The 26,554-nt window shown below is 37.8% G+C and overlaps 1 protein-coding gene across 1 annotated transcript; it reads right to left on the bottom strand.

The window, feature by feature from the left end:
• Nucleotides 1-865: 865 nt before the first annotated feature.
• LOC126816944 (uncharacterized) lies at nt 866-18,714 on the bottom strand. The gene is made up of 14 exons (XM_050543737.2): nt 18,693-18,714; nt 16,623-16,800; nt 14,858-15,092; nt 14,102-14,258; nt 13,034-13,136; nt 12,481-12,660; nt 11,817-11,930; nt 10,189-10,498; nt 9,527-9,602; nt 8,484-8,618; nt 7,148-7,248; nt 5,886-5,988; nt 4,754-4,840; nt 866-4,109 (listed from the first exon to the last, which is right to left on the bottom strand). The coding sequence occupies exons 2-14, from the start codon at nt 16,768-16,770 to the stop codon at nt 3,912-3,914; spliced, it is 1,947 nt and encodes a 648-aa protein (XP_050399694.1). The 5' UTR covers nt 16,771-16,800; nt 18,693-18,714; the 3' UTR covers nt 866-3,911.
• Between the last annotated feature and the right edge of the window lie 7,840 nt (nt 18,715-26,554).

Consider the following 26,554-nt stretch of genomic DNA (forward strand, 5'->3'; position numbering starts at 1 on the left):
GAGTAGGGTCGCCTGTCCAAACTCGTGGGTTTTCTCGAGGTCCTCCGGTTTCCTCCCACTGCTAAAGACCCCTACGTGCAAGCGAATTATTGAAATAAAATTGAACCATATGTTAGTCCCGAAATGACCTAGTTTGTGTCGAGTGGACGTTAAACCCTGTATCTCTCTCATACCATTATATATGCCAGTTGGAGGGTTAATCTTATTAAAATACAGATCTATATTTCGTTTCGGTTTTTTATACTTTCGATGGAAGGTCGTCGTCTCAGGTGTTATACAAGCGGCTTTTGACCTTATGACGCCAGCCATTGATGAATCAATCAGTGTTTATGTTTCTAGTGGTTTACTCACAGTTCCATGCACCTCTTGCCGTAACAGACCGTTTCATTGGCTAATCCCTCACATCATCCAGAACGCCGAGTAAAACAAAATTTTGAATATAAAACACGAAACGAAATAGGATCTGTGGTTTAATCAGACTGTTCCATGCTCAGAAGTGACAAAGGAATCGGCTAACCTCATCGGGTGTTCTTCGGTGTTGTTCCACTGGGTATTATTGAAATAAAATATACCATATCAGTCCTGAATTGACCTACTTAGTAGTGTTAGTGTTCAGTGGACATTATTAGGCCTATTTGACATTCAAAATGTCTTTCATACTGAAAATGGAACCAGTCTATTTCGTAAATGGCTGCCAGGCAACAAAATATACACATACTTCAGAATAAATGGATATTTGGATGTTTTTGTTAAATCTGTTTTAAGAAATTGGAAAATTAAAACTTGAAATGTGTAAAAGTATTTTATATCACCAATGACAGCAGAATTGTTTTGTCTTGAGGATCAAGTTGGACAACAACAGCATTGTAGTAAAAATCTTTAATACAGTATATATAAGACTAGTTAATTATAAGGCATGTTTTACCAAAGTCTTAAAGGAATAAAATAATACTTAACAAGCTACGACAACTGTACACGACTAAAAAATATTGAAAATGCCAGGCATATATAATGGAACAAGCCATGACAATTGTACAAGACTAAGAATGAATTGAATACAATAAATCTTGAACAAGCCATGACAGTAGTACAGGAATATAATGGAACAAGCCAGGACAACTGTACAAGACTATAGGAATGAATGGAATACAATAAATATCGAAAATACCATGACAGTTGTAAAGGAATATAATGGATCAAGCCATGATAACTGTACAAGACTAGGAATGAATGGAATACAAAAAATATTGAAAATGCTATGACAGTTGTACAGGAATATAATGGAACAAGCCATGACAATTGTTCGAGACTAGGAATGAATGGAATACAAAAAATACTGAACAAGCCATGACAGTTGTACAGGAATGTAAAGGAACCTCGCACTGTTAAAAACATTTCTTAAATATAACGTTGCGTTAGATTACTAATTTTTAAATTAGTTGTCAAAAACAAATACTGTTTGTGCAGTAATACTGATTAAATGAATTGGAGTTTAACGTCCTACTGTTCTGCTCCTAACCTGGGCTAATGAAGACGGGCATACGCCATACAGTGTGCTATGAGGGAAATTTTGCCCGGGCAGCGGCACTACGGCCTACTCTTATATCGAATTCCAACTGCCAAGGGATCTTTTACGTGCATGCCAATGTGTACACGGGACCTCGGTTTTTCGTCCCATCCGAACGACTAGACAGCTTTCCTTGTCAGTAATACTGATATATTCTTGCTTGCATATAATACTTCAATAATAATCATTAAACATACATTATGCAAGAGCTAAATCTGCCTATTTTAGGTCTTTCTTTAGACCTGAAATGTTATATAAACTATTAATTAGACATTAATTAACTTATCCAGACCATAATCATCTCTCGATGTCAGATGTCATCACTAGCCTACGATGTTTACTGGATTAGGAACCGATTTGCTGCTCATCTTTCATTCATGATTCAATCATGAAATGGATAATCGAGACGATGTTTACCGATTTTAGTAATGATGATCGAGGCTAGTTCGAAAATTCAATCACTAAAATCTTGGTTCAGAGTGGATCAATTTGACTGAAATTTTCAGCAAATTCCCTTTACATTATCTAGTTTTTAACTATTATAATGAGAACTGCCAGCTCTTTATCTAATCTCCCAGAATGTATCTTTAAGGATACATTATAAGATTTAGGTAAAGAGTTGGCCGTTCTTATTATATTAGTTCAAAAATATTAGTTCAAAATGAATATAGTGAAAATTTCATTCAAATTACTTTTATCTAAGCGAAGTTATGAATGTTTGAAATTTTGACAAGATGTGGCATAGATTGATTATTATCATAACCATGGTACTTGTTAATAGAGACTGAGCCATGATTCACCATTTTAAAATTAAATCATTAAATGGCGGTTGTGTTTCGATCTATTTGGTCTAGAGCCTGGGTTCCCAACCTCAGGGGAACCATAGTGGCTAGGTGGTTAAGACGCTGGCTCGCTAGCCTTGAGGTCAGGTGTTCGATCCCTGCATTGGCCGAGAAAGTTCATCCAGATTTTCCGACGTGGTTTCCCCTTTTCAGTGGTGCAGAACGGAGGGCCTGACAAGGAATGCTGTCTTGTCCTCCGGATGAGACGGAAAACTGAGGTCCCGTGTATATATTGTAATGCACGTAAGAGATCCTCTGGCAGTTGGAATTCGATATAAGAGTAGGTGATAGTGCCGCTGCCCAGGCAAAATTTCCCTCATAGTACACTGTATGGCGTATGACCGTCTTCATTAGCCCAGTATAGGAGTAGAACGTTAAACCCCATTTCATTTTATTATCTTTCCCAACTTCAGGAGTCGCTGAGCACTGTTTTCATGAAAAACATAGAAATCTCTGATCTATAAACCTCTTGCCACAATTGTCAACCGTCACTCCTCTCTCACGCTTACGATGTGTTACCTCAGTCTCTTATTATGAACATTTTGATCTGTTAATAATGATGTTTCATAGTAAAAGGTAACTTTGTTCTTCAAGGGGTCGCAACCACATGCTGGTTTATTGAATGGGGTCATAACCTACCAAAGGAAGGGAACTACTGGTCTAGAGTGTTGATAGCCAAATTAAAGACTTACAATATGCAGATTTAGCCCTCATTGTCAATTTCATCATTAAATACATAACCAAATACAGAATAGATATGTTAAAATATCTGATTATTATGAAGTTATTTTAGAATTTATAACCATTCGGTATAATATAACAAACAAACAACTTTCATTTTATATATATATTAAATATATATATATATAGCATAATAACTCCTATAATAAGATAAACTAAAACATTATAAGTGAAGAGTGAAATGACATTTAACTCCTACTTTTCTGCGCCGACCGAGATAATGAATACGGACATAGCAAAAAGATTTATATAGGAATGTACTTGTATTCAGAAGTCACAGACTGCTTTATTATCACTTATCAGTTGAATTGTGTCCAGACAATGACAATTCCATCCATTTTTCTTCATCAAGGGGATCTTTTATCAAAGTCTATAGTTTTCAACCCCATAAAATGGACCTATTTAATGGCAGAATAAGCTTCACTACTAAAAAATGTCTTTATAATAGGAACAGGCTATTTTTAATCTAGTCAGAAACCCCCCACTATATTCATCATCTTGTGAAACTATGTTGGACACATATTCAAAACAAAATTAATGTCACTATTCACACATATACAGTAGCTACTAACTATTTCTATTTTGCTAACCTCATAAAACAAAATGTCAATCGTCCTGTAGATAAAAAATGAAATGGGGGGGGGGGGGGCGGTAAAATTCCACTGTTTTGCTCCAACTGGGCTTCTGAAGGCAAGCATAAAGGAAACAGTGTGCTATGAGAGAAATTTTGCCTGGGCAGCGGCGCTATGGTAGAGAGAGGATTAGATATAATATCCATTATCTAATAAATGAGTCAGGCGTGGAGGATTATGTTCCTCCACACGACGTAAACCGAGTTCATCCAACTCTGTACTGTTCAGTTCTTCATGTCGTTGTTCTAATAATCTTCGTTGCCAACTTTTTAACAGCGCCAACGCATCCATCTCTTCTCTGGTTTTCTCTCCCGTTAATGATAAACCCTTAAAACATAAATATATACTACAATCAGATTATCACACTTTTACTATATAATACTATAATTACATCATCACACTTTTACTATAAAATACTACAATCACACTTTTACTATAAAATACTACAATCACATTATCACACTTTTACTATACAATACTACAATCGGATTATCACACTTTTACTACTGGTATACAACTGGTCACTTGACAGATTTAAAAAAAAATAATTGAAACTTAAAATACAATAAAAACAGTTTAAATTTATAGTTTACAGCCTACTGTTCTGCTCCGACTGGGCTAATGAAGACGGGCATACGCCATACAGTATATAATTTGGGAAATTTTGCCTGGGCAGCCGCACTATGGCCTACTCTTATATCGACTTCCAACTGCCAAGGGATCAATGTATAAATGGAACCTCGATTTTTCGTCACATCCAAACGAATAGACAGCTGTCCTTGTCAGGCCCTCTGTCCTGCACCACTGACAAGTGGAAACCATGTCAGTTCTAATGAACTCTCTTGGCCAATGCTGGGATCGAACACGCGACCTCCAGGTTAGCGAGCCAGTGTCTTACCCACTTAGCCACCGTGGCTCCGAGGCCTAATATGAAATTTCTGTACACAATGTTCTTAATGTGTTAGTTTTACCTTTATACACATGATTTCAGCAAGTTCAAACATATCACGAACACCCTGCATTAAATCTCGGGCATTACGCGTCAAGATTTTCTCTGTCTGAAACAAGACATATATAGAATTAAGACAGTTAGGACATGTTGAAGTTTCTGAATTAAATACTCTCAGTTCTAAGAAAGGTTTCAACAAATATAATCATAGATAATCATACATTTCTATAAAGGAGAGAGAGAGAGAGAGAGAGAGAGAGTAAAGGAGAGAGAGAGAGAGAGAGTTTAATGTCCACTGGACACAAACTAGGTCATTTCGGGACTAACATATGGTTTAATTTTATTTCAATAATTGCTTGCGCGTAGGGGGCTTTAGCAGTGGAAGGACACAGAGAAAACCCACGAGGTTGGACAGACGACCCTACTCCTTGTCACGTATAACCGGGGATTCAAAACCATGTCAGTTGATTCAATGACAGACCGTATGATACAGCGCGCACGTGCTAACCATTCGGCCATTCAACCACCCTTCTATAAAGGACATGATGAGATACATGTAGTGCCTTGAAATGTGACTTGATCCTTTGACAAAAGAAAACACAAAAAAAAAAAATAAGAAAAAATCCCTCCAGCATCAGATTTTTTTGAATGTTTGTCTTGGAACCATGATATTTTTTTGTATCACCTTATAATGCCAGTTTTATTAAAATCCATTCACTAGAAATAGTCATACTGTCTTTCTTTCAAGGAGTGTGAGAAAGAGGACAGAAATCCTGAAGGTAAAAGAAATGAAAATGAAATGACATGGGGTTTAACGTCCTACTGCAGTTCTGCTTCGACTGGGCGAATGAGGACAGGCAAACGCCATACAGCGTGCTATGAGGGAAATTTTGCTCGGACAGTGGCACTACGGCCTACTCTTATATCGAATTCAAACTGCCAAGGGATCTTTTACGTGCAGGCCAATGTGTACACTGAACCTTGGTTTTCCGTACCATCTGAACAACTAGACAGCTGTCCTTGACAGAAAGCCTGAATGTAATGTCACCACACTTTTGTTGAAGCAGAAAGGGGTCCTTTCAAATGGATACTGGTATTCATTTTAGTTATTTAAAAAAAAAACCCAACAAAACATTGCTTTTTATATTTGTTACCTGGTGATTTTTTGTTGCGGAAACAAAAACTTTTGCAATCATTTTCAACTGGTGTGAGGATGTAGTAATCTGATTGGTTGATAAAATCAAATCATCTGCATGACTAAAAATTTAAAAATACACAATAATGAGAATAAAAAAGGAACAAAAATGAACATGATAAAAAAACCAACATGTAATGAAATATCACCAATGAACAAAAGAATCCATTTTAGAATTATGATTGCTCTGTCAGTTCGTGTTAGTAGTTGTGATCTGTCAGTTCATGTTAGTAGCTAAGAATCCATTTTAGAATTATGATTGCTCTGTCAGTTTGTGTTAGTAGTTGTGATCTGTCAGTTCATGTTAGTAGCTACGATTGTTCTGTCAGTTTGTCAGTTTGTGTTAGCAGCTATGATTGTTCTGTCAGTTTCGTTAGTAGCCATGATTGTTCTGTCAGTTTGTGTTAGTAGCTATGATCTGTCAGTTTGTGTTAGTAGCTATGATTGTTCTGTCAGTTTGTGTTAGTATCTATGGTCCCTGGCAGTTTGTGTTAGTAGCTATGATTGTTCTGTCAGTTTGTGTTAGTAGCTATGATCTGTCAGTTTGTGTTCGTAGCTATGATTGTTCTGTCAGTTTGTGTTAGTATCTATGGTCCCTTGCAGTTTGTGTTAGTAGCTATGATTGTTCTGTCAGTTTGTGTTAGTATCTATGGTCCCTGGCAGTTTGTGTTAGTAGCTATGATCTCAGTTTGTGTTAGTAGTTATGATCTGTCACTTCGTGTTAGTAGCTACGATTGCTCTGTCACTTCGTGTTAGTAGCTACGATTGCTCTGGCAGTTCGTGTTAGTAACTATGATTGTTCTGTCAGTTTGTGTTAGTAGCTATGATCTGTCAGTTTGTGTTAGTAGCTATGATTGTTCTGTCAGTATGTGTTAGTAGCTATGATTGTTCTGTCAGTTTGTGTTAGTATCTATGGTCCCTGCCAGTTTGTGTTAGTAGCTATGATCTCAGTTTGTGTTAGTAGTTATGATCTGTCAGTTCGTGTTAGTAGCTATGATTGCTCTGTCAGTTCGTGTTAGTAGCTATGATTGTTCTGTCAGTTTGTGTTAGTATCTATGGTCCCTGTCAGTTTGTGTTAGTAGCTATAGTTCTTTAAGTCATACAAAATAAACCCATGGAAAAACCTCCAGTATATCTTGAAGAATAAAACCAACTCTATCAGATAGTGCTTGAAATGAGAAAATAACAGCCTCCTAAAAGATGTTAATTCAATTCCCTTACCTTGAATCTGTGGCTAAATTAGCAACGGTGACAGCAAAATCTCGTAATTTAACACCACAATCTACAACACGACCCGCGACTTCTATCATTTCTTCAATATTCTGTATAATTATAATACAGATGTTTACAATAATATGTGTGAAAGAGAGAGAGAGACAGAGAATGGGGGGGGGGGAGAGAGAGTGAGAGAGGGGAGGGGGGAGAGAGAAAAAAAAAGAGAGAGAGAGAATTCTATCCTTTCTTCAATATTCTGTATATGATTGATAATAAATAGATATTTACAACCATAATAAATCTGTCTGATAGTCATCTTAAAGGCCCAGGGTCCCGTGCTATGCTCCCTGCAGCCTTTAATTATAATTTTCATACAGTTCTAATGTGCATGCTTTAAATCAATAAAGTCTGTTATTAAGCCTAGTTGTGTGATTGCAATCCCCTGTTTATGGGTTTTCTATGGGTTTTCTGTGGGTCCACCAGTTTCCTCTCACTGCTACATATATAAGATCTAACTAGTGCTTGACCACTTTTCTGTTCACTTTGTGAAGTTTGATTTAAGCCAATGAGATTGTCTAAAATGATTATTGCTCAATGATGATCCTTTTTTCATTAGCTGATTGACGGGTCAAGTTAGATCAGTTTAACAGAAACGATAGACACAATTTCATGGATACACAATTACTGAGTTTATTTCTAAGTGACGCTTCGACAAGGAAACTGTCGTCTTTATCAAGCAAATGATCTTAAAGATGTTGTTAGACCTGATTGTAAAATGAAAGTAGGGTCTTATCTTAATTATGCTGTATATGTGGGAGTTGCGTTGGCTCAGTGAGTAAGACGTTGGCTCGCTAACCTTGAGGTCTCCTGTTCTATCCCAGTGTTGACCGAGAAAGTTCATTGGGATTTTCCATCGTGGTTCACCCTTGTCAATGGTGTATGATGGTGGGCCTAGAGGCGACAACGTATAGTCCTCGGGATGGGACAAAAAACTGAGGTCCTTTGTACACATTGGTGTGCATGTAAAGGAATACTTGACAGTTGGAATTCGAGATAAGAGTAGGTCATAGCGCCTTAAAGTTCCCTCATAGGACACTGCAATACGAGCAGAAAAGTAGGGAGAGAGAGAGAGAGAAATGGGGTTTAATGTCCACTCGACACAAACTAGGTCATTTCGGGACTAACATATGGTTTAATTTTATTTCAATAATTTGCTTGCGTATAGGGGTCTTTAGCAGTGGGAGGAAACCAGAGGACCCGGAGAAAACCCACGAGGTTGGACAGAAAAGTAGGACGTTAAACATTATTTTATTTCATTATACTGCAGATCTGATCAACTTACAGCAATTAATCCTTCTCCGACACAATATTTCACCATATTAGTAACGTAATGTGTTAACTCTACAGTTACCATAACAACAGGATTGTTATTCTCGTTCCATCTTTCTATCTGTCTTTCAATGTAATTTACATTACTCTAAAAATAGAAATATTTTAAATTTTATTAAAAATCAGCAGTAATTTGTTGATATTCAATGTTGGTGAAAAGACTCATCGTATAATTTCACATAAAAAGTCATGTCTTTCCATTCCCTCTATTTAAAGGGACATTAGGTAAGGTTGTACAAAGAGCTGACAGTTCTCGCTATAATTGGTAACTAGAGGTTGCGAGGTGTGTACGGTACTAAAAAGGGCATTAGATAAGGTTTATACAAAGAGCTGACAGTTCTCGCTATAATAGTTAACTAGCAGTTGCGAGGTGTGTACGGTAGGCTACTAAAAGGGGCATTAGATAAGGTTTATACAAAGAGCTGACAGTTCTCGCTATAATAGTTAACTGGCGGTTGCGAGGTGTGTACGGTAGGCTACTAAAAAGGGCATTAGGTAAGGTTAGATAATAAGCTGACAGTTCCCGCTATAATAGCATTCTTAAAACCATAATATCATGCTTACAATTGATAAAGATAAGGTAAATTTTGTTGAACCTTGACAGATTGAGAGAGAGAGAGGGAGAAATGGGGTTTGATGTCCACTTGACACAAACTAGGTCATTGCGGGACTTTCATATGGTTCAATTTTGTTTCAATAATTCCCTTGCGCGTAGGGGTCTTTAGCAGTGGGAGGAAACCGGAGGACCCGGAGAAAACCCACGAGGTTGGACAGGTGAGCCTACTCCTTATTGTCACGTACAACTGGGGAATCGAAACCATGCCAGTTGACTCAATGACAGACCTTAGGATACAACATGCATGTGCTAACCATTCAGCCATCCACCCTTCCTCGACAGATATAAACATCCAAGTAAATTGTATTCCATATAATTGAGTCATGTTTTATTTTGAGTCAGTTACTCATTGCTGGTTAAACAATTTATAAATAGAGTACCTTTAAATCTAGTGTTATTCTACGTTGATCAAAGGAATTGTTGATGTCATCTTTAGGTGTAGATGTTTGTTCTGACCTGAATTATAAAACATCTCAAATATTACAATAGTACAGGATCTCAATTGATAGCATTCTCGACTGACAATCGAGCATCCACATTGTAATAGTATAGCATGAAAATCACACAGGGAGAACATTCTGTAAGTCAATATCATTCACATCACGCAGGGAAAACATTCTGTAAGTCTACAGCATCCAAATCACGCAGGGAGAACATTCTGTAAGTCTACAGCATGAAAATCACTCAAGGAAAACATTTTGTAAGTCTAGAGCATGAAAATAACTCAAGGAAAACATTCTTTAAATCTACAGCATGAAAATCACTCAAAGAGAACATTATGTAAGTCTATAGCATGAAAATCACACAAAGAGAACATTATTTAAGTCTATAGCATGAAAATCACTCAATGAAAACACTCTGTAAGTCTACAGCATAAAAATCACTCAAGGAAAACATTCTATAGCATTAAAATCACTCAAAGAGAACACTCTGTAAGTCTATATAGCATGAAAATCACCCAAGGAAAACATTCTGTAAGTCTACATAGCATGACAATAACTACAGACAAAATAACATTTTCAGCTTATTTTTATAAACTCACCGTAAATTTTTAAACAGGTATGGAGATTGTCCAGGACTTTTTGAGTCTTGATCATCATAAATTGGTTGTAATGCTTGCATAGAGTAGGATGTATCGTTATCTCCATACGATTTCTTTCTCAGCGTTGACCCAGCAACTCGTGGACATTTCGGATTTGACAGAGTGGAAGGAGAGACTTTCAGTGGTGTCGTCTTTTTAGAAGATGAGGGTGTGGAAAAGGGTGATTTAAGGTGGGAAGGTGTCAAACTCAAACTTGTTCTGGATTGATATCTTGAGTTATCACTTGATGGATCAAGAAGTTTTTTCAGCTCTGAAAATAAAAAACGCACTAATAATTAAACCGTTCAATGATAATATTATTTCAAATTAAGTATCCTGAGGCAAACAACTAATGAGGATTTCAGACCTCTTGTATCAAAAGATAGGTTGCCAGGCAATGCAACATACCAGCTAAATCATCTGAGCGGTCAACAAGGGTTGTGGCATAATTATTCTTTTGTAGGTAATGGTATTTTTCATCGTTTGAGGGTTCACCCGATTCTACAAAATGAAACAAGGGCCTTAACTCGAAGTAATATACAGAAATTGTTGAAATTGGACAGGATTTTACAAATTTAAATAATGTGTATAAATTTTCATACTGATCGGATTTATAATTTTTGTCATTCACAAAGTTCAAAAAAATAAAACAAGGGCCATAACTCTAGCAGTAATCGACGAAAATTGCTGAAATTCATTATGATGCATATAAAAGTCATACAGATCAGATGATAACTTTTGTTGTTTTAGTATTCACAATGTCCAACAAGGGCCATAAGCTCACAAGTAATCAACAGAAATTGATGAAATTCAATCAACTGAATGACAAGATAATAATGGCTATAGATGCCAAGTTGAAACATCGCTCAGTAATAAGCAGTAATTGTATTCCATGTTTGAAAGAGAGAGAGAGAAATGGGGTTTAACGTCCACTAGACACAAACTAGGTCATTTCGGGACTAACATAATATGATTTTAATTCTATTTCAATAATTCGCTTGCGCGTAGGGGTCTTTAGCAGTGGGAGGAAACCGGAGGACCCGGAGAAAACCCACAAGGTTGGACAGGCGATCCTACGTACAATCGGGGATTCAAAACCACGCCAGTTGACTCAATGACAGGCCTCGTGATACAGCTCGCACGTGCTAACCCCCCTCCATGTCTGAAAAACAAATGACAAGAGAAATGAAATGAGGTTTAATGTCCTATTGTTCTGCTCCGACTGGGCTATTGAAGACGGGCATATGCCATGCAGTGTGCTATGAGAGAACTTTTGCCCGGGCAGTGGCCCTGAGGCCTATACTCTTATATCAAATTCCAACTGCCAAGGGATCTTTTACATGCACGCCAATGTATACATGGGACCTCGGTTTTTCGTATCATCCGAATGACTAGACAGCTGTCCTTGTCAGGCCCTCCATCCTGCACCACTGACAAGGGGAAACCACATCAGAAAGTCCTGATGAACTTTCTTGGCCAATGCAGGGATCGAACATGCGACCTCCAGGCTAGCGAGCCAGTGTCTTACTTACTTAGCCACCGTGGCTCCAAATGACAAGAGAGAAGATCCTTACGAGAAGACACCCTACCTTGTAATAGTTTGTGTTTAACTTCTGTCATCGTTTCTAATGTACAAACAATTCTTCGTAATCTCGCACCAATCTTATGTTTTAATGGCCAAATAATAGACGTAGATCTCTCATCTGAAATATAACAGAACCAATATAATCTTGTCCCATCCGATTAAAACACAGATTCTATTTCGCTTCCTTTTTTTATAGTTCAAAATTTTGTTTTCCTTGTCTTTACTACACTAGGATCTGGAAGAGTTGTTATATATCCCTCGTTCTGGTTGACGTGAGAGAGAGAGATGGGGTTTAATGTCCACTCACATAAACTAGGTCATTTCAGGACTAACATATGGTTTAATTTTATTTCCATAATTCGATTGCGCATAGGGTCTTTATAGCAGTGGGAGGAAACCGGAGGACCCAGGGAAAACCCATGAGGTTGGATAGGCAACCCTACTCCTTGTCACATCCAACCGGGGATTCGAAACCACGCCAGTTGACTCAATGACAGACCTTCTGATACAGCGCGCACGTGCTACCCATTCGGCCCTCAACCCCACCTAAAACAGTAGAACTAAACATACCCAAATTGTAGTGTTATAAAATGGTCTATCTAGATTAGATATACAAGGGTTAGGAACGCAAAGAACACAAAAAAAAGACAAAAAACTGATTAACCTACCTTCATCATCTACAGACTGGTGGATAGTGTCTACAAGAGATGGTAGAATATCAGTAATATCATCCAGACACTTTCTAACAACAGCTCGCTGATTTAAATCAGGGGAGAGAACTATGCCTTGTAATACTTTTTGTCTTATGGCAGCCATCTTGGATTGAAAATCATTTATTTTCTTCTTCACTGAAACAAAAAGATTCACAGTTAATTTTTTGACAGAAATGAAATGAAATGGGGTTTAACGTCCTACTGTTCTGCCCCGACTGGGCTAATGAAGACAGTTTACAGAAAAGAGATATAAACATAAAAGGTGAAGAAACCCATATCCATTTTCACCTATAATCGGGGGTCTCTGAACTCACTGCCTTTTCTGTATCAACCAGACTAATGAAGTCGGCTGAGAATACGATATGCAGTGTGCAATTTGGATAATGACATATTCTGTCAAAATAGGTTTAACGTGCAACAATTTTTTGCAACCATGTCACATTGAAACAGCCATTACTGTCGATGAGGGATCTGTAATCATGCCAGTGCAGTTTAAATATGAACTTACTATCTGCCTGTGTTGTTGTATCGTGGGTCGAGTCCAGTAGATCATCAATAAGAACCGTATAATCAGATGTAGCTGATGTTATAACACGAACAGACTGTAAACCCTGCATAAAAAATTAAATAATTAATCATAGAAAATACCAAAGGTGCTTGTCACACCCCTTAATACACCCACCTGTATAAGACATCAAATAATTAATCATATGAAACAACAGGTCCGAGTTCACAAAGCATTCTCAGACTTAAGTTCAGATTTTACTCAAAATTGTTTGTCTTAAGACTGTACTTAAGAAATTTACTCAACTTTCAATCACTGTTTATGAAAAATATCTTTGATCCAGAGGAGCCATGGTGGCTGGGTGGTTAAGAGGGTGGCTCCCTAGCCTGGAGGTCGGGTGTTCGATCCCTGCATTGGCCGAGAAAGTTCATCCAGATTTTCCGACGTGGTTTCCCCTTGTCAGTGGTCCAGAAAGGAGGGCCTGACAAGGACAGCTGTCTAGTCCTTCGGATGAGACGAAAAAAACCGAGGTCCCGTGTATATATTGGAATGCACGTAAAAGATCCCCTGGCAGTTGGAATTCGATATAAGAGTAGGCGATAGTGCCGCTGCCCGGGCAAAATTCCCCTCATAGCACACTGTATGGCGTATGCCCGTCTTCATTAGCCCAGTATAGGAGCAGAACAGTAGGACGTTAAACCCCATTCCATTTCATTTCATTTCTTTGATCCAGAAACACAAAACTTGCACATAGTTTCTTATTGATGTATTTGATATATTAAAACAACAAAAGTTTTATGAAGGGATATATTTTTGTTAAGATAAGGCCAAAAATTTTGAGTAAATTCTTATCTTAAGTCTGAGAATGTTTTGTGAAACCAGTGCCTTGATTTAAAATTCCAAAAGGTTCTACTTGACCCACCCAGGATTAAAATCTGGAATATTCTCGGTCGAGAGGCCAGTTCCGTACCGTTAGACTAACACCCCGCCACTCACCACAATTTTGAGTAAATTCTTAACATAAGTCTGAGAATGCTTTGTGAACTCGGGACCATGTCTCCCGGTTTTTACCTTTAGAATCCATTTAGAGATGATGATATTTGTAGTTAATTGTTTGTATATATCAGCGTTTCGTATTTTAGCGGGACTATCGTCTAGTTCCAGTTCTTCTGGTATATGAGACATATCAAACACTAAGTCATTCGCCTTCTCTGTCTCTGTAGCATCTCTGAAATAAAAAGCTCATTTAACCCCAGAGAAAACCACGAGGTTGGACAGGCGCATTTAACAATAACAGGAGCTGAAAAGTACTTAATAACTTAAGTTAGATACGATTTTAAGTTCAATATTCATGGAGCTATACTTTAGTCATGTATAAAACAATAAGCATGGGGACATGAAATATATAAATAAATAGTAAGTGCTAACCATTCGCCACCCGCCCCCCGCCAAGTCTTATAGTAAGCCTTGCTTTTCCCTAAATCATACACTCCAGAAACAAAACTGGTGCACAGAATACAAAAAAGAGAGAGAGAGAGAGAGAGAGAGAGAGAGAGAGAGAGAGAGAGATGGGGTTTAACCACCACTCGACACAAACTAGGTCATTTCGAGAATAACATATGATTCAATTTTATTTCAATAAATCGCTTGCGAGTAGGGGACTTTAGCAGTGGGAGGAAACCGGAGGACCCAGAAAAAAACCACGTACAACTGGGGAATCAAAACCCCGCCAGTTGACTCAATGAAAGACCTTATAATACAGCGCGCATGTGCTAACCATTTGGCCATCCAACCCCCTGAATACATAAGAACATTACAATCACATACCCCTGTGTTACCATCAGTAACAGCTCTTTTAAGACTTCAGCTTCCTTCGTCAACTTCAGTTTGATTTTGGCCGTTGTTCCCTGAGTTATCTCCCTTAAAGTGGGTAAAGCATTACTGCCAATGGATATTATACCCTGGGTTAAAGTTTCTAGTTCACTGGTTATACAAGTCATACAGACATTCCACTCCCGACATAATTCTAATATTTCATCTTTATTCGTCTCATCAGAAGAACCTTAAGAAAACAAAATCTTAATATTAAATGCAATTTACTATGGAGACAAAAACTTACGATTTTGGTGGTCAATATGTTCCAACGATAGGATGCCAAAACAAGGTAAATATAGGTTTATCATCCTGGGCCTTTTATTCACGAAATCTTCCACTCAATTTTTCTAAGAATGCAGAATTTTCATTGCATTTAATTCTCAACCAGTTTATGAAAAAAGGCCCAGATTCCGATTGTAGACCTTATCCAGTGACCTATTTGTTGATGTGACCACACCAGGGTCTTGTTAATCAAGACAAACTATATATCACATGTAAATATAGCCCTGGTTATCCAGGCAGTATTTCTTTTCAAAGTTAGCTGCTGTAATAATTAGGTAAGCTGTTTGAGATCATAAGGACTATAGTCAAAAGTAGAGATTGTGATCCCACACTTGCTCGCAAAAAGGAATATGGAGAGAAAGAGAGAGAGAAATGGGGTTTAACGTCCACTCGACACAAACCAGGTCATCATTTCGAGACTAACATATGGTTCGATTTTATTTCAATAATTCGCTTGCGCGTAGGGGTTTTTAGCAGTGGGAGGAAACCGGAGGACCCAGAGAAAACTCACGAGGTAGGAAGGCGACCCTACTCCTTGTCACGTACAATCGGTTAATTGAAAACACACCAGATGACTCAATGACAGACCTTATAATACAGTGCACACATGCTAACCATTCGGCCATCCAACCCCCTCTGGTTTCCTCCTAATCGAAAGATTGCAATGTGTTAGTCTAGATTCGAAGAACGGATAATAACTCTCTCCATCTCTCCCGGAAGCCACAGAGGCTCAGTCAGTAAGATTTGGGCTCTTTAAACTAGAGGTCCTGTGTTCAATCCATTTGTTGGCAGAGAAAGTTCATCGGGATTTTCGGCTTGGTCTGTCAGTGGTGCAGGATGGAGGGCCTGGCAAGGGACAAGAGAGAGAGAGAGAGAGAGAAATGGGTTTTAACGTCCACTTGACCCAGACTAGGTCATTTTGGGACTAACATATGGTTCAATTTTATTTTCATAATTCGCTTGCGGGTAGGGGTCTTTAGCAGTGGGAGGAAACCGGAGGATCCGGAGAAAACCCACGAAGTTGGACAGGCGACCCTACTCCTTGTCACATACAACCGGGGATTCGATACCACGCCAGTTGACTCAATGACAGACTTTATGATACAACACGCACGTGCTAACCATTCAGCCATCCAACCCCCCCCCCCCCCCCCAGCAAGGGACAATGTATAGTTGTTCACATGGGACTAAAAACCAAGGTCCCATGTACACATTGGTGTGAACGTAAAAGATTCCTTGGCAGTTGGAATTCAATATAAGAGTAGGCATTGTGGCGCTGTCCGGGCAAAATTTCCCTCATAGCACATTTGTATTGCATATGCCTGTCTTCCTTAGCCCAGTTGGAGCAGAACAGTAGGGCGTTAAACCCCATTTCATTTATATCATCTCCCTCCCCAATTTTTTAGATGAATGGCTTTTTTAATTAGCAAATTACCTGACTGTAAGATGATATCACAGGTTGTGTTGATTGTTGCTGTTAGGTTCTCCATATCTTTACCTTGTTCTGTTAAAAAGTCTAATACATCTTCATTACTGGACGATTGAAATGGAAGGGTGGTAGCCACTGTCAACAAGTCCGACATACTTCGCTTTTCTTTTTCAAGTTGTTGAAGCTAGGGAAGACAGTTATCAAATAACAATTTTACATTTATGAGACAATAGGTCCATGTGCACAGTCAAGTCAACAAGTCACAGAGAGAGAGAGAGAGAAATAGAGAGAGAGAGAGAAAATGGGGTTTAACATCCACTTGACACAGACTAGGTCATTTCGGGACTAACACATGGTTTAATTTTATGTCAACAATTCTCTTGCGCGTAGGGGTCTTTAGCAGTGGGAGGAAACCGGAGGACCCGGAGAAAACCCAAGAGGTTGGACAGGCAACCCTACTCCTTGACACATACATGTACAACCGGGGATTCGAAACCACGCCAGTTGACTCAATGACAGGTCTCATGATACAGCACGCACGTTCTAACCATTCGTCCCCCCCCCCCCCCCCCAACAAGTCAGACATACTTCGCTTTTCTTTTTCAAGTAGTTGAAGTCGAGAGAAGAAAGGCATTAAACATCATTCTTTCATGGATGCATGGTGCCAAGTTCAGACAAGATTGTAGTCGAAGATTAACACTATTGTCCAATCAAACAGTTTTTGACAAATTTCTCGCCAATTTAAGTACTATGTACAGCATTAGCAACATGAATTTTATTTATGTGTTCAGTAAATTAACACAATATTTTGGTCATTTCAAGACAAACATTGTTATTTTCATTTCTATGGTTAGTGTGTAAAGCAATGTTCTTTCAACTATTTTTCTTCATTTCCACATGTCAAGGTTGTTTAACGTGCACGCCATGTATACATGAATAGACTTTTATTTTCCTTCCCATTCAAATAACCTTGCATATCTTACTGGTCAGCCATGCAGGTGCCACCCCGACCACGTGAAGACAGTGCTTGAAAAAACTTGAAGGTGTCTATAATTAGACTTCACTATATGGGAGCCCATACGTACACTTGTCATTTGACCAAATCTAACCATAATACAAAGTAAAAGATGCATTATGCAAGACCTAAATGTACCTATTGCAGGCCTTTTCCAGGCTTCAAATTGTAGGGTTTTGGCCAAACTAACAACATCAACAACATGGTCATCAAATGAGAAAGTATATTATAATAATAACAAACATCTGACAAACAGATTACCAGCCATCAACAGTTCATGACACACATGATATATAAGATAAAAGCTGCGTTACCTAATATCCCGCCATAGCTGTCCCACAGTGCAACGTCACACGTGCAGCTTAAGATATTAACGTAAAATTAAAAAAGTGATGTAGAATGCATAACTGTATAAAGCAATACCAACAAAATCTTACATAAATTATAATTTAGACATTTATTTATATGAGAAACCCAGAATAAACTCTCTAGATCATCAGATGGCTGCGGTATTAATTTGATTAGAACTCATACACCCATTTATCGGATAAAGCTAAAATGGAAAATCAAAATTTTGTTTATTATCTTAGCAATGACAATCAAGACTACACCATTATTGTCAAAACTTCATACATTAACAATCTGATTAAAATATGATCTATATTTAGTTTAGTTTTTTTTTATACATTCGATGGCCTACACTACATGAAGATCTGACCAGTTAGGGGTCGTTCGAGCGGCTTTTGACCCTATGACGTCAGATGCCAAGAAGTCGCCGCAACAGATGGCTTCACTGGCTAATCCCTCATGCAATCCAGAACGCGGGTTATATAACAACTCTTCCAGATCCTAGTGTAGTACAAACAAATAAAACGAAATTTTGAACTATAAAAAAACGATTGATACATTAATAACTTGGCACATAACAAAGTAATTTGAATGAAGTTTTCAATCTATTCCCTTTACATTATCTATGTTTTTGACTATTTTAGCAAGAACGGACAGCTCCTCATCTAAATCTTACATAATGCATCCTTAAACAGATGTGTATTAAAACTTACCTGTAATTTAAGAGCTTGTCTATTTTTATCCTATCTTTAAACAGGTGTAATATTAAAACTTACCTGTAATTTAAGAGCCTGTCTATTTTTATCTTGTAGAGTTTGGTGGATTTTATAGGTATATTTACTCCACCGATCAACAGCAACATCTATCAATATTCTCAACCTCTCGTACTAAATAACACAACAACAAATATATCAACCTCTCGTACAAAATAATACAACAATAAATATATCAACCTCTCATACTAAATAATACAACAATAAATATATCTAAATCAACTAAATTGCATCAAACAATATCAAGTAATGGAATATTCTATAGATCCAGTAAACTTGATTTTATGCAGGTTTCTATTTAGTTAGGTGTGGTGCAGTCCTCCTGCACTTTATTTTACATGCACACTGAGAACTATGTACTTCGAGAATAGATCTATGTCCTGAATTGTCACCAAATTAAACAAGCGGTTGCTATGCAAGATACACTCACATTTTACAAGAGATGGACGGAGGAAAAGCTAAAGAAAAAAAAAGCAATTTTTCTTACAATCAGGGGTCATAATCCAGGATGTTACGGTCTGACATGGGTCAATATTTGTGATATAAACATACAATTTCAGTTTCATCAAAATCGGATAAAAATTATGACCTCTAGAGGAACCACAACCTTGGTATTATACTATTTGTGTAAAGGGGAGCGGTCATGGTGTTTTCAACTAAATAAAGAATTAAAATGTTGGGGAATTAGGTTTTGTATGTCTGCACAGCGCAGTGGACACTTATGGCAAATAAGTGAGCTGCAGACGTCCTCAACTTACTGGAATATTAGACAAATTAATACAACCACGCAGCTTGTGCAGTGTTTATCGTACCTTAGCTGACCAATCGTCTGTTAATATATGTAACTCATCTAACGCTTGTCCATCCCCAGCGCTAACAAATCGTGCTTGCTCTACCATCCTTGGTGACACTTCTTCTATTTCCTTATAAAGAATCTTTATTTCCCTGTAATCAAATGGACAATTAAAGTAGATGATCCCAGCCGTGCATGTTTGGTTATAAATGTATCCATAGCTTGCAGTAGGAAATGATATGTTCTGCTCCGATTGGGCTAATGAAGACCGGCATATGCCATACAGTTTTTATGAGGGAAATTTTGCCCGGGCAGCAGCAATATGGCCTACTCTTATATTGAATTCCAACTGCTAAGGGATCTTTTACGTGCATGCCAATGTATTCACAGGAAATCTTCCCAACGACTAGACAGTTGTCCTTTTCAGGCCCTCCTTCCTGCACCACGTTGGAAAATACTGATGAATTTTCTTGGCCAATACAGGGATCGAACACGCGACCTCCAGGCTAGCAAGCCAGCATCTTACCTACTTAGCCACTGTGGCTCCCCATATTAGACATTAAACATTTACTTACTGTTTTCTCTCTAACTGGGGACAATGTTTAATAAGATTCCTAGAACATTCTACTATATGATTGGTCAATCTCAAAATATCTGCCGTGACGGTGTCCATCTTGGACCTATCTCTATTTACTGCTGCTGTGATAAACGTTTGTAAAACTGACTTAGTTGAGAAATCATCTTGTTTATCTAAAATTAAGAAATAAACATCAACAGAGTAATTTGACTGATTTCACCTGGTTAATTTGACTAATTTCAACAGGGTAATTTGACTGTTTTCACTAGGTTAATTTGGCTGATTTCACCAGGTTAAATTGACTGATTTCAAGAGGTTAATTTGACTGATTTCAAGAGGTTAATTTGACTAATTTCAACAGGTTAATTTGACTGTTTTCAACAATTAATTTGACTGTTTTCAACAGGTTAATTTCACTAGGTTAATTTGAAAAATTTCACTAGGTTAATTTGAACGATTTCACTAGGTTAATTTGACAAGTCTTATTTCAACAAGTCAAATTAACAAACTGTTGCCACCAATTGACAAAATTGCAATCGAGTAACACAGAATGGAAACTGACATGACACAATTCTTCCAGTGACGATAATGGATAATGAGGAGTTAGAAGAAATGTGACATGATCAATTATTTCAGCTACTGTGATTGGCCAAGCAGACGCATTGATATAAACTCTTGTGCTTACTCAACTTAATATTATTTAACAGAACACAGTTTTTATGGGAAACAATCACTGGTGCATTCTTTTGATAACGATAAGAGGATACTTGTTGAAACGTCGTGTTTCCCATAAAAACTGTGTTCTGTTAATGTGTTTCCCAATCTCTAAATGCCACTTAAAGATTGATATTATTTGCAGGATTAAAAGAATTACTAATTGGTTCTATGGACTTTCCCCATCTTACCTCATGGATCTCATTCAATCATATCAACCACTTTGCCAACAAAATAAGCCCTCACTGGTTATGCCACAAGCTAAACTGAAATCCTATGGGGATAAAGCCTTCAGTGTCTGTGGACCGCGCCTATGGAATAACTTACCATTGGAGATACAGAGTTCTCAAACATTAGCTGTGTTCAAATCCAAACTCAAAACTCATTTGTTTGTTACTAGGATTAGCTATTATCTTCCAGGCGTAGAACATGCAATATGGATGGAATGAGCGCAATCATAAATGTACATTATTATTATTATTATTATTATTATTATTATTAAAACCCTGAAAGTTAACCTTAAAAGTCTTACTTGAGTCAGTAATTAAGGGATCTACTGAACTTTGACCTCTATTAATTTCTGTATTTCTTTCTTTCACATGATTTTTGGCTGGATTTCTTAAAGATGTGACTTCATCTGGGTTATCTTCTGATTCATGAGGAAGAGATTCTGTAGAATGTGCATCAGAAGTTTGCTTATCAGACTTTCGATGATGCTGTGTTTGTTCAGGAAGACGAAAATTAACAGATTTATCCGGAACTGGAAACCTTGGATTTCTTCTGGGCTTCAAATCTGCTGCTGAAACGCGATCTTGAATTTGTGCTGTTCCCGCAGACTGTGAACTTGTCGTTGCCATAGTTTCACACATTGCAGACGCATGATATGGATTACGTGCAGAATTTAAATTAGGTCTAATTACTGATTGTTTTGGAAGGTTGTTAAAAGCCGGCTGACTAGGATTAGGAATAATTCGAAGTTCTCTTGGAGCATGAGCTATTTGGTCTATATGACTAGAAATAGTAGACACATTCTGGATTTCCCTCGGAACTTCTGAAATTTGGTCAATTTGTCTACAAATATTGGAAATATTTTGGTTTCCTGGGACTATCTGCTTTGAATTTTGTTCTATCGGAACCATCGAGGAAGAACTAGATATTTTTATTTGGGGTATACTAGTTGTTGGTTTTGGCATCTTGTTCGAAGGGGCTGTATTTTCTTTGCCTGTTGATGTAATAAATCCTCCGTTCTGTTGTGGATCTGATCTACTAGGTTTTGTATTTAGGTTATTTTGTGGATTAAGGCGAGAAATTCCAGGTGGCATAGGGGCCATCTTTTTGTGTGGATTAAGGCTAGACATTCCAGGTGGCATTGGCGCCATCTTGTTACCTGAGAAAAGTTTAAAAAATAAGAATAATGTAGTTGATATAATCAGGGTTCTGAACCCATTTTGAAACGAACCGGCCAGGGTTAATTATAAGCTTATATTTCCTTTAATATAACTAGACATCAACAAAAATAATTCTTGGTAATATGTTATGGAGAATGATGTATTTTAGTGTTTGTTATTACCACAAAAATAACGACAGGTATACCTGTAAATTAAAACCAATCACCATTTTGTATTCTACAGAGAGAGAGAGAGAGAGAGAGAGAGAGAGAGAGAGAGAGAGAGATGGGGTTTAACATCCACTCGACACAAACTAGGTCATTTCGGGACTAACATATGGTTTAATTTTATTTCAATAATTCACTTGCGCGTAGGGGTCTTTAGCAGTGGGAGGAAACCGGAGGACCCGGAGTAAACCCACCCGTTTGGACAGGCGACCCTACTCCTTGTCACACATATCTGGGGACCCTACTCCTTGTCACATATAACTGGGGATTCAAACCACGCCAGTTGACTCAATGACAGGCCTTATGATACAGCGGGGACATGCTAACCATTCAGCCATCCAACCCCCCCCCCCTTGTATTCTACAGGCAACCAAATCAATGGCTTGTAGCCTCATGAAATATCTACAGAAAGCTATTGCTTCATAAAGATGAAGTTTAACCTCCTACTGTTATGCACCAACTGGGATAATGAAGACGGGCATACTCCATGCAGTGTGACTTGGTGGAAATTTTGACCGGACAGCGGCGCTACAGCTTACTCTTATATCGAATTCCAAATGCCAAGGGATCTTTTACACGCACGGCAATGTTTACACAGGACCTTGATTTTCCGTCACATCCAAACGACTAGACAGCTGTCCTTATCAAGCCCTCCGTCCTGCACAACAGACAAGGGGAAACCATGACGGAATGCTTGATAAAGACGATGAGTGACGGCTTGTTGAAACGAAATGAAATGGGGTTTAATGTCCTCTTTTCTGTTCGTGAAGAGGGGCATCAGAGTTTTTTGTCCCATCCAAACAGCCAGGCCCTGTTTGTGGCAAATATTTAAAAAGTTTTTTGTCCATAAGTCAAATGATATCAACTTTACAGTGTAAAAGTAAATTAATATATTCGCTTTGTTTACCTTTTTTCTTCGTTTTTGGTTTACGAACAACTTGACGATCTGGATGGGACAGGGGCAAGTGATTTTCACTGGATAATCCTTTCTTGACATTTGTGACACAGTCTTCCAGTATGTTTAATCTACGAACAGCTGTCTCTTGTAGTAAAGGCTTGGTAAATTCAGCCATCAAATTATTTCCTGCTTCACTAACATCACATCGAGCTGAAATTCAACAAATCTTTAATGGCACCCCAAAGTCAATAATCATTTTCCTTATTCACATTTAAGAGAGAGAGAGAGCTCCACAAGACCCATATCTGGAATGGGGTTATTGTCTTGTCTATGTAGAATACGTTGGTCTTGAGACTAATTTGAGAGAGAGAGAGAGAGAGAGAGAGAGAGAGAGAGAGAGAAATGGGGTTTAACGTCCACTCAACACAAAATAGTTTATTTCGGGACTAACATATGGTTTTTAATTTTATTTCAATAGTTCGCGTGCGTGTAGGGGTCCTTAGCAGTCCGAGGAAACCGAAGGACCCAAAGAAAACCCATGAGGTTGGACAGGCGACCCTAGTCCTTGTCACGTACAACCGAGGATTAAAAACCAATGTCGACTCAATGACAGGCCTTATGATACAGAGCGCACATGCTCACCATTCGGCCATCCACCCCCCCTTGAGACTAATGTAAGGCAATTTTCATTTTTATGGTTATGCATACAAATGAAAGCAAAAGAATTTTTCCAAAACAGCAGCATTTCAATTTTTTTCTTCCTTGTCAACATGTCAATGAGAATCAGGCTTGCAAATTCTCGAAGGTTTTACTTGGCCTTCACTGGGATTCAAACCTATGATATTCTAGTCGCTAGGCCAATGACCTTTCACTCGACTACCGTAGACCCAACATTTTAAATTTTAATCATTGAAGATGACTCACCTGTTTGTAATTTTTTAACGAAGACCAAGAAACCATTTCTAAATAGGGCATCTGTATGATTATCAATGATTCGATTGGTTATCTCTATGACACGTCGACTGTAGTTCAAACTGTCCCGTAGATTGCGTTTAAACATCAGGACATCTTGAATTCTTATAGACATTTTACACTTTTCTAAACCATCTAGTATCTTCTTCTCTGTTAAAATAGAAGAAATAATTAAAAGTACTGGTGGAAGAGAGAAACAGTACCTTCTTCTCGGTTATAAAAAGAGGGGTTGGGTGGCCTAAGGGTTTAATGCGTGTGTGTTTGATAATAGGGTCTATCATTGTATCAAGTGGTGTGGTTTTGAATCCCCGCTTGTAAGTGACAAGGAGTAGGGTCACCTGTCCAACCTCGTGGTTATTCTCCGGGTCCTCCAGTTTCCTCCCACTGCTAAAGACCCCTGTGTGCATGAGAATTATTGAAATAAAATGAAACCTAGTTTATGTCAAGTGGATGTTAAACCCCTTTTCTCTCTCTCTCTCTCTCTGTGCGCCTTTTAGTAATGATGACTTTTGTCATTAAATCATATAAGTGGTCAGTATTCTAAACTAATGTTTAGTATGTATAGAAAGTGGTTAAAATTATAAAGTAGTCATTAATTAGCAGGTGTGTAACTAGCTGTAATGATGTCACTACTGGCTGTGTAAAAGCATATAATTAAATTATAACACCCATCACTATTGAATACAGCAACATCGACAATATAGTCACAGTTTTAACATCGTAGTGACATTATAACACCTACTTAAAGGACCTAAGTCCGTAACTCAAAATCCTCCAAAATCTTCGACATCAAAAACACGAATTATTGGTCAATTTAAATCAACATTGATGATGTAAACTTACCGGGAAAAGATGAGCTTCTGATATCTGATATTTAAGATAAAATAATTTTTTTAACATTGGTACACGAATCGTGTACCACAATGCGCTTCAGCCCCAGTTGTATTGAGAGACTCGAAGGACGAGGCTAGACACATTGCACCAAATCAAATGGAGTTATGTAGACTAGAATAACTAGACGCTAGAAATTTGAACTCGATTGAGATTGCTGACTTATTTCGCCGAACATAACTGATTTGAAATTGGAGTAAAAACGGAAACCATTAAATGTAAATCAGTTTATATACATTCATATTACAGTATTATATGCATTGCGACCCACTTTTGTGAATTTCTAGGTCCCAAATGTTAGCGATTTAGCTCCTTTAATGGCAACTGCCTGATTACTAACAATTTTAACTAACTAATACACATAATGTATATAAAATGACATCTTTGATCTATTAGTGTCGTATATTTTCATTTATAACAGTTATTTGTTGCTTAGTCAATGATATAAACGTTACAGTGAAAATGATGCTGAACATGCAATTCTTATAATACAAGAAAAGGCGGGGTTATTCACTAACCAAAAATATCTGTGTAAGTAACTCACTAAAAATCTTCAACATACTTGTGGAGTTGGGTGGCTGATTGGTTGAACGCATGCATGTTAGAAAATAGGGTGTGTCATTGAGTCAAGTGGCATGGTTCAAATACCAGCTTGTATGTGACAAGGAGTAGAATCGCCTGTCTATAAACTCCTCCGGTTTCCTCCAAAAATTAAAGACCCCTGTGTGTAAGCAAATTCTTAAAATAAAACTAAACCATGTTAGTCTCAAAATGACCTAGTTTGTGTTGAGTGGACGTTAATTAAGTTAAATCCTTTTCTCTATCTCTCAACATACCTGATATATCGAGAAAAACTCGTGGATCAGACATCTGATCTAATGTAGAAACAAGAGAGGATAACTCTAATCTCCAACTTTTAACCAATAATTTCAGATGCTCAACAGATGCCATATTGCTGGTATCCTTGACAACTGTTGCTACAATAGCTACAATATCTGGGTCTAGTTTCTCCAATCGATAAACAGAAGATCGGATCTCACGAACACCTGCAAATAAAAAAAACGTAGAGATTACCAATGATGACGTGCCCACCAGCACCAAATTTGATATTTTACATTCAAAATGAATTAATCTCTGTCGGAATTTAGAAATCTGGCAAGAACTGTAGTAAGTAGAGCATTCACAAGAAAAGTTGGACAGACTGACCACATTAAAAGAGAGAGAGAAATGGGGTTTAACGTCCACTCAACACAAACTATGTCATTTCGGGACTAACATATGGTTTTAATTTTATTTCAATGATTTGCTTGCGCGTAGGGGTCTTTAGCAGTGGGAGGAAACC

Source organism: Patella vulgata, chromosome 3 (assembly GCF_932274485.2).
Source record: "Patella vulgata chromosome 3, xgPatVulg1.2, whole genome shotgun sequence".
NCBI classification, from domain to species: Eukaryota; Metazoa; Mollusca; class Gastropoda; family Patellidae; genus Patella; species Patella vulgata.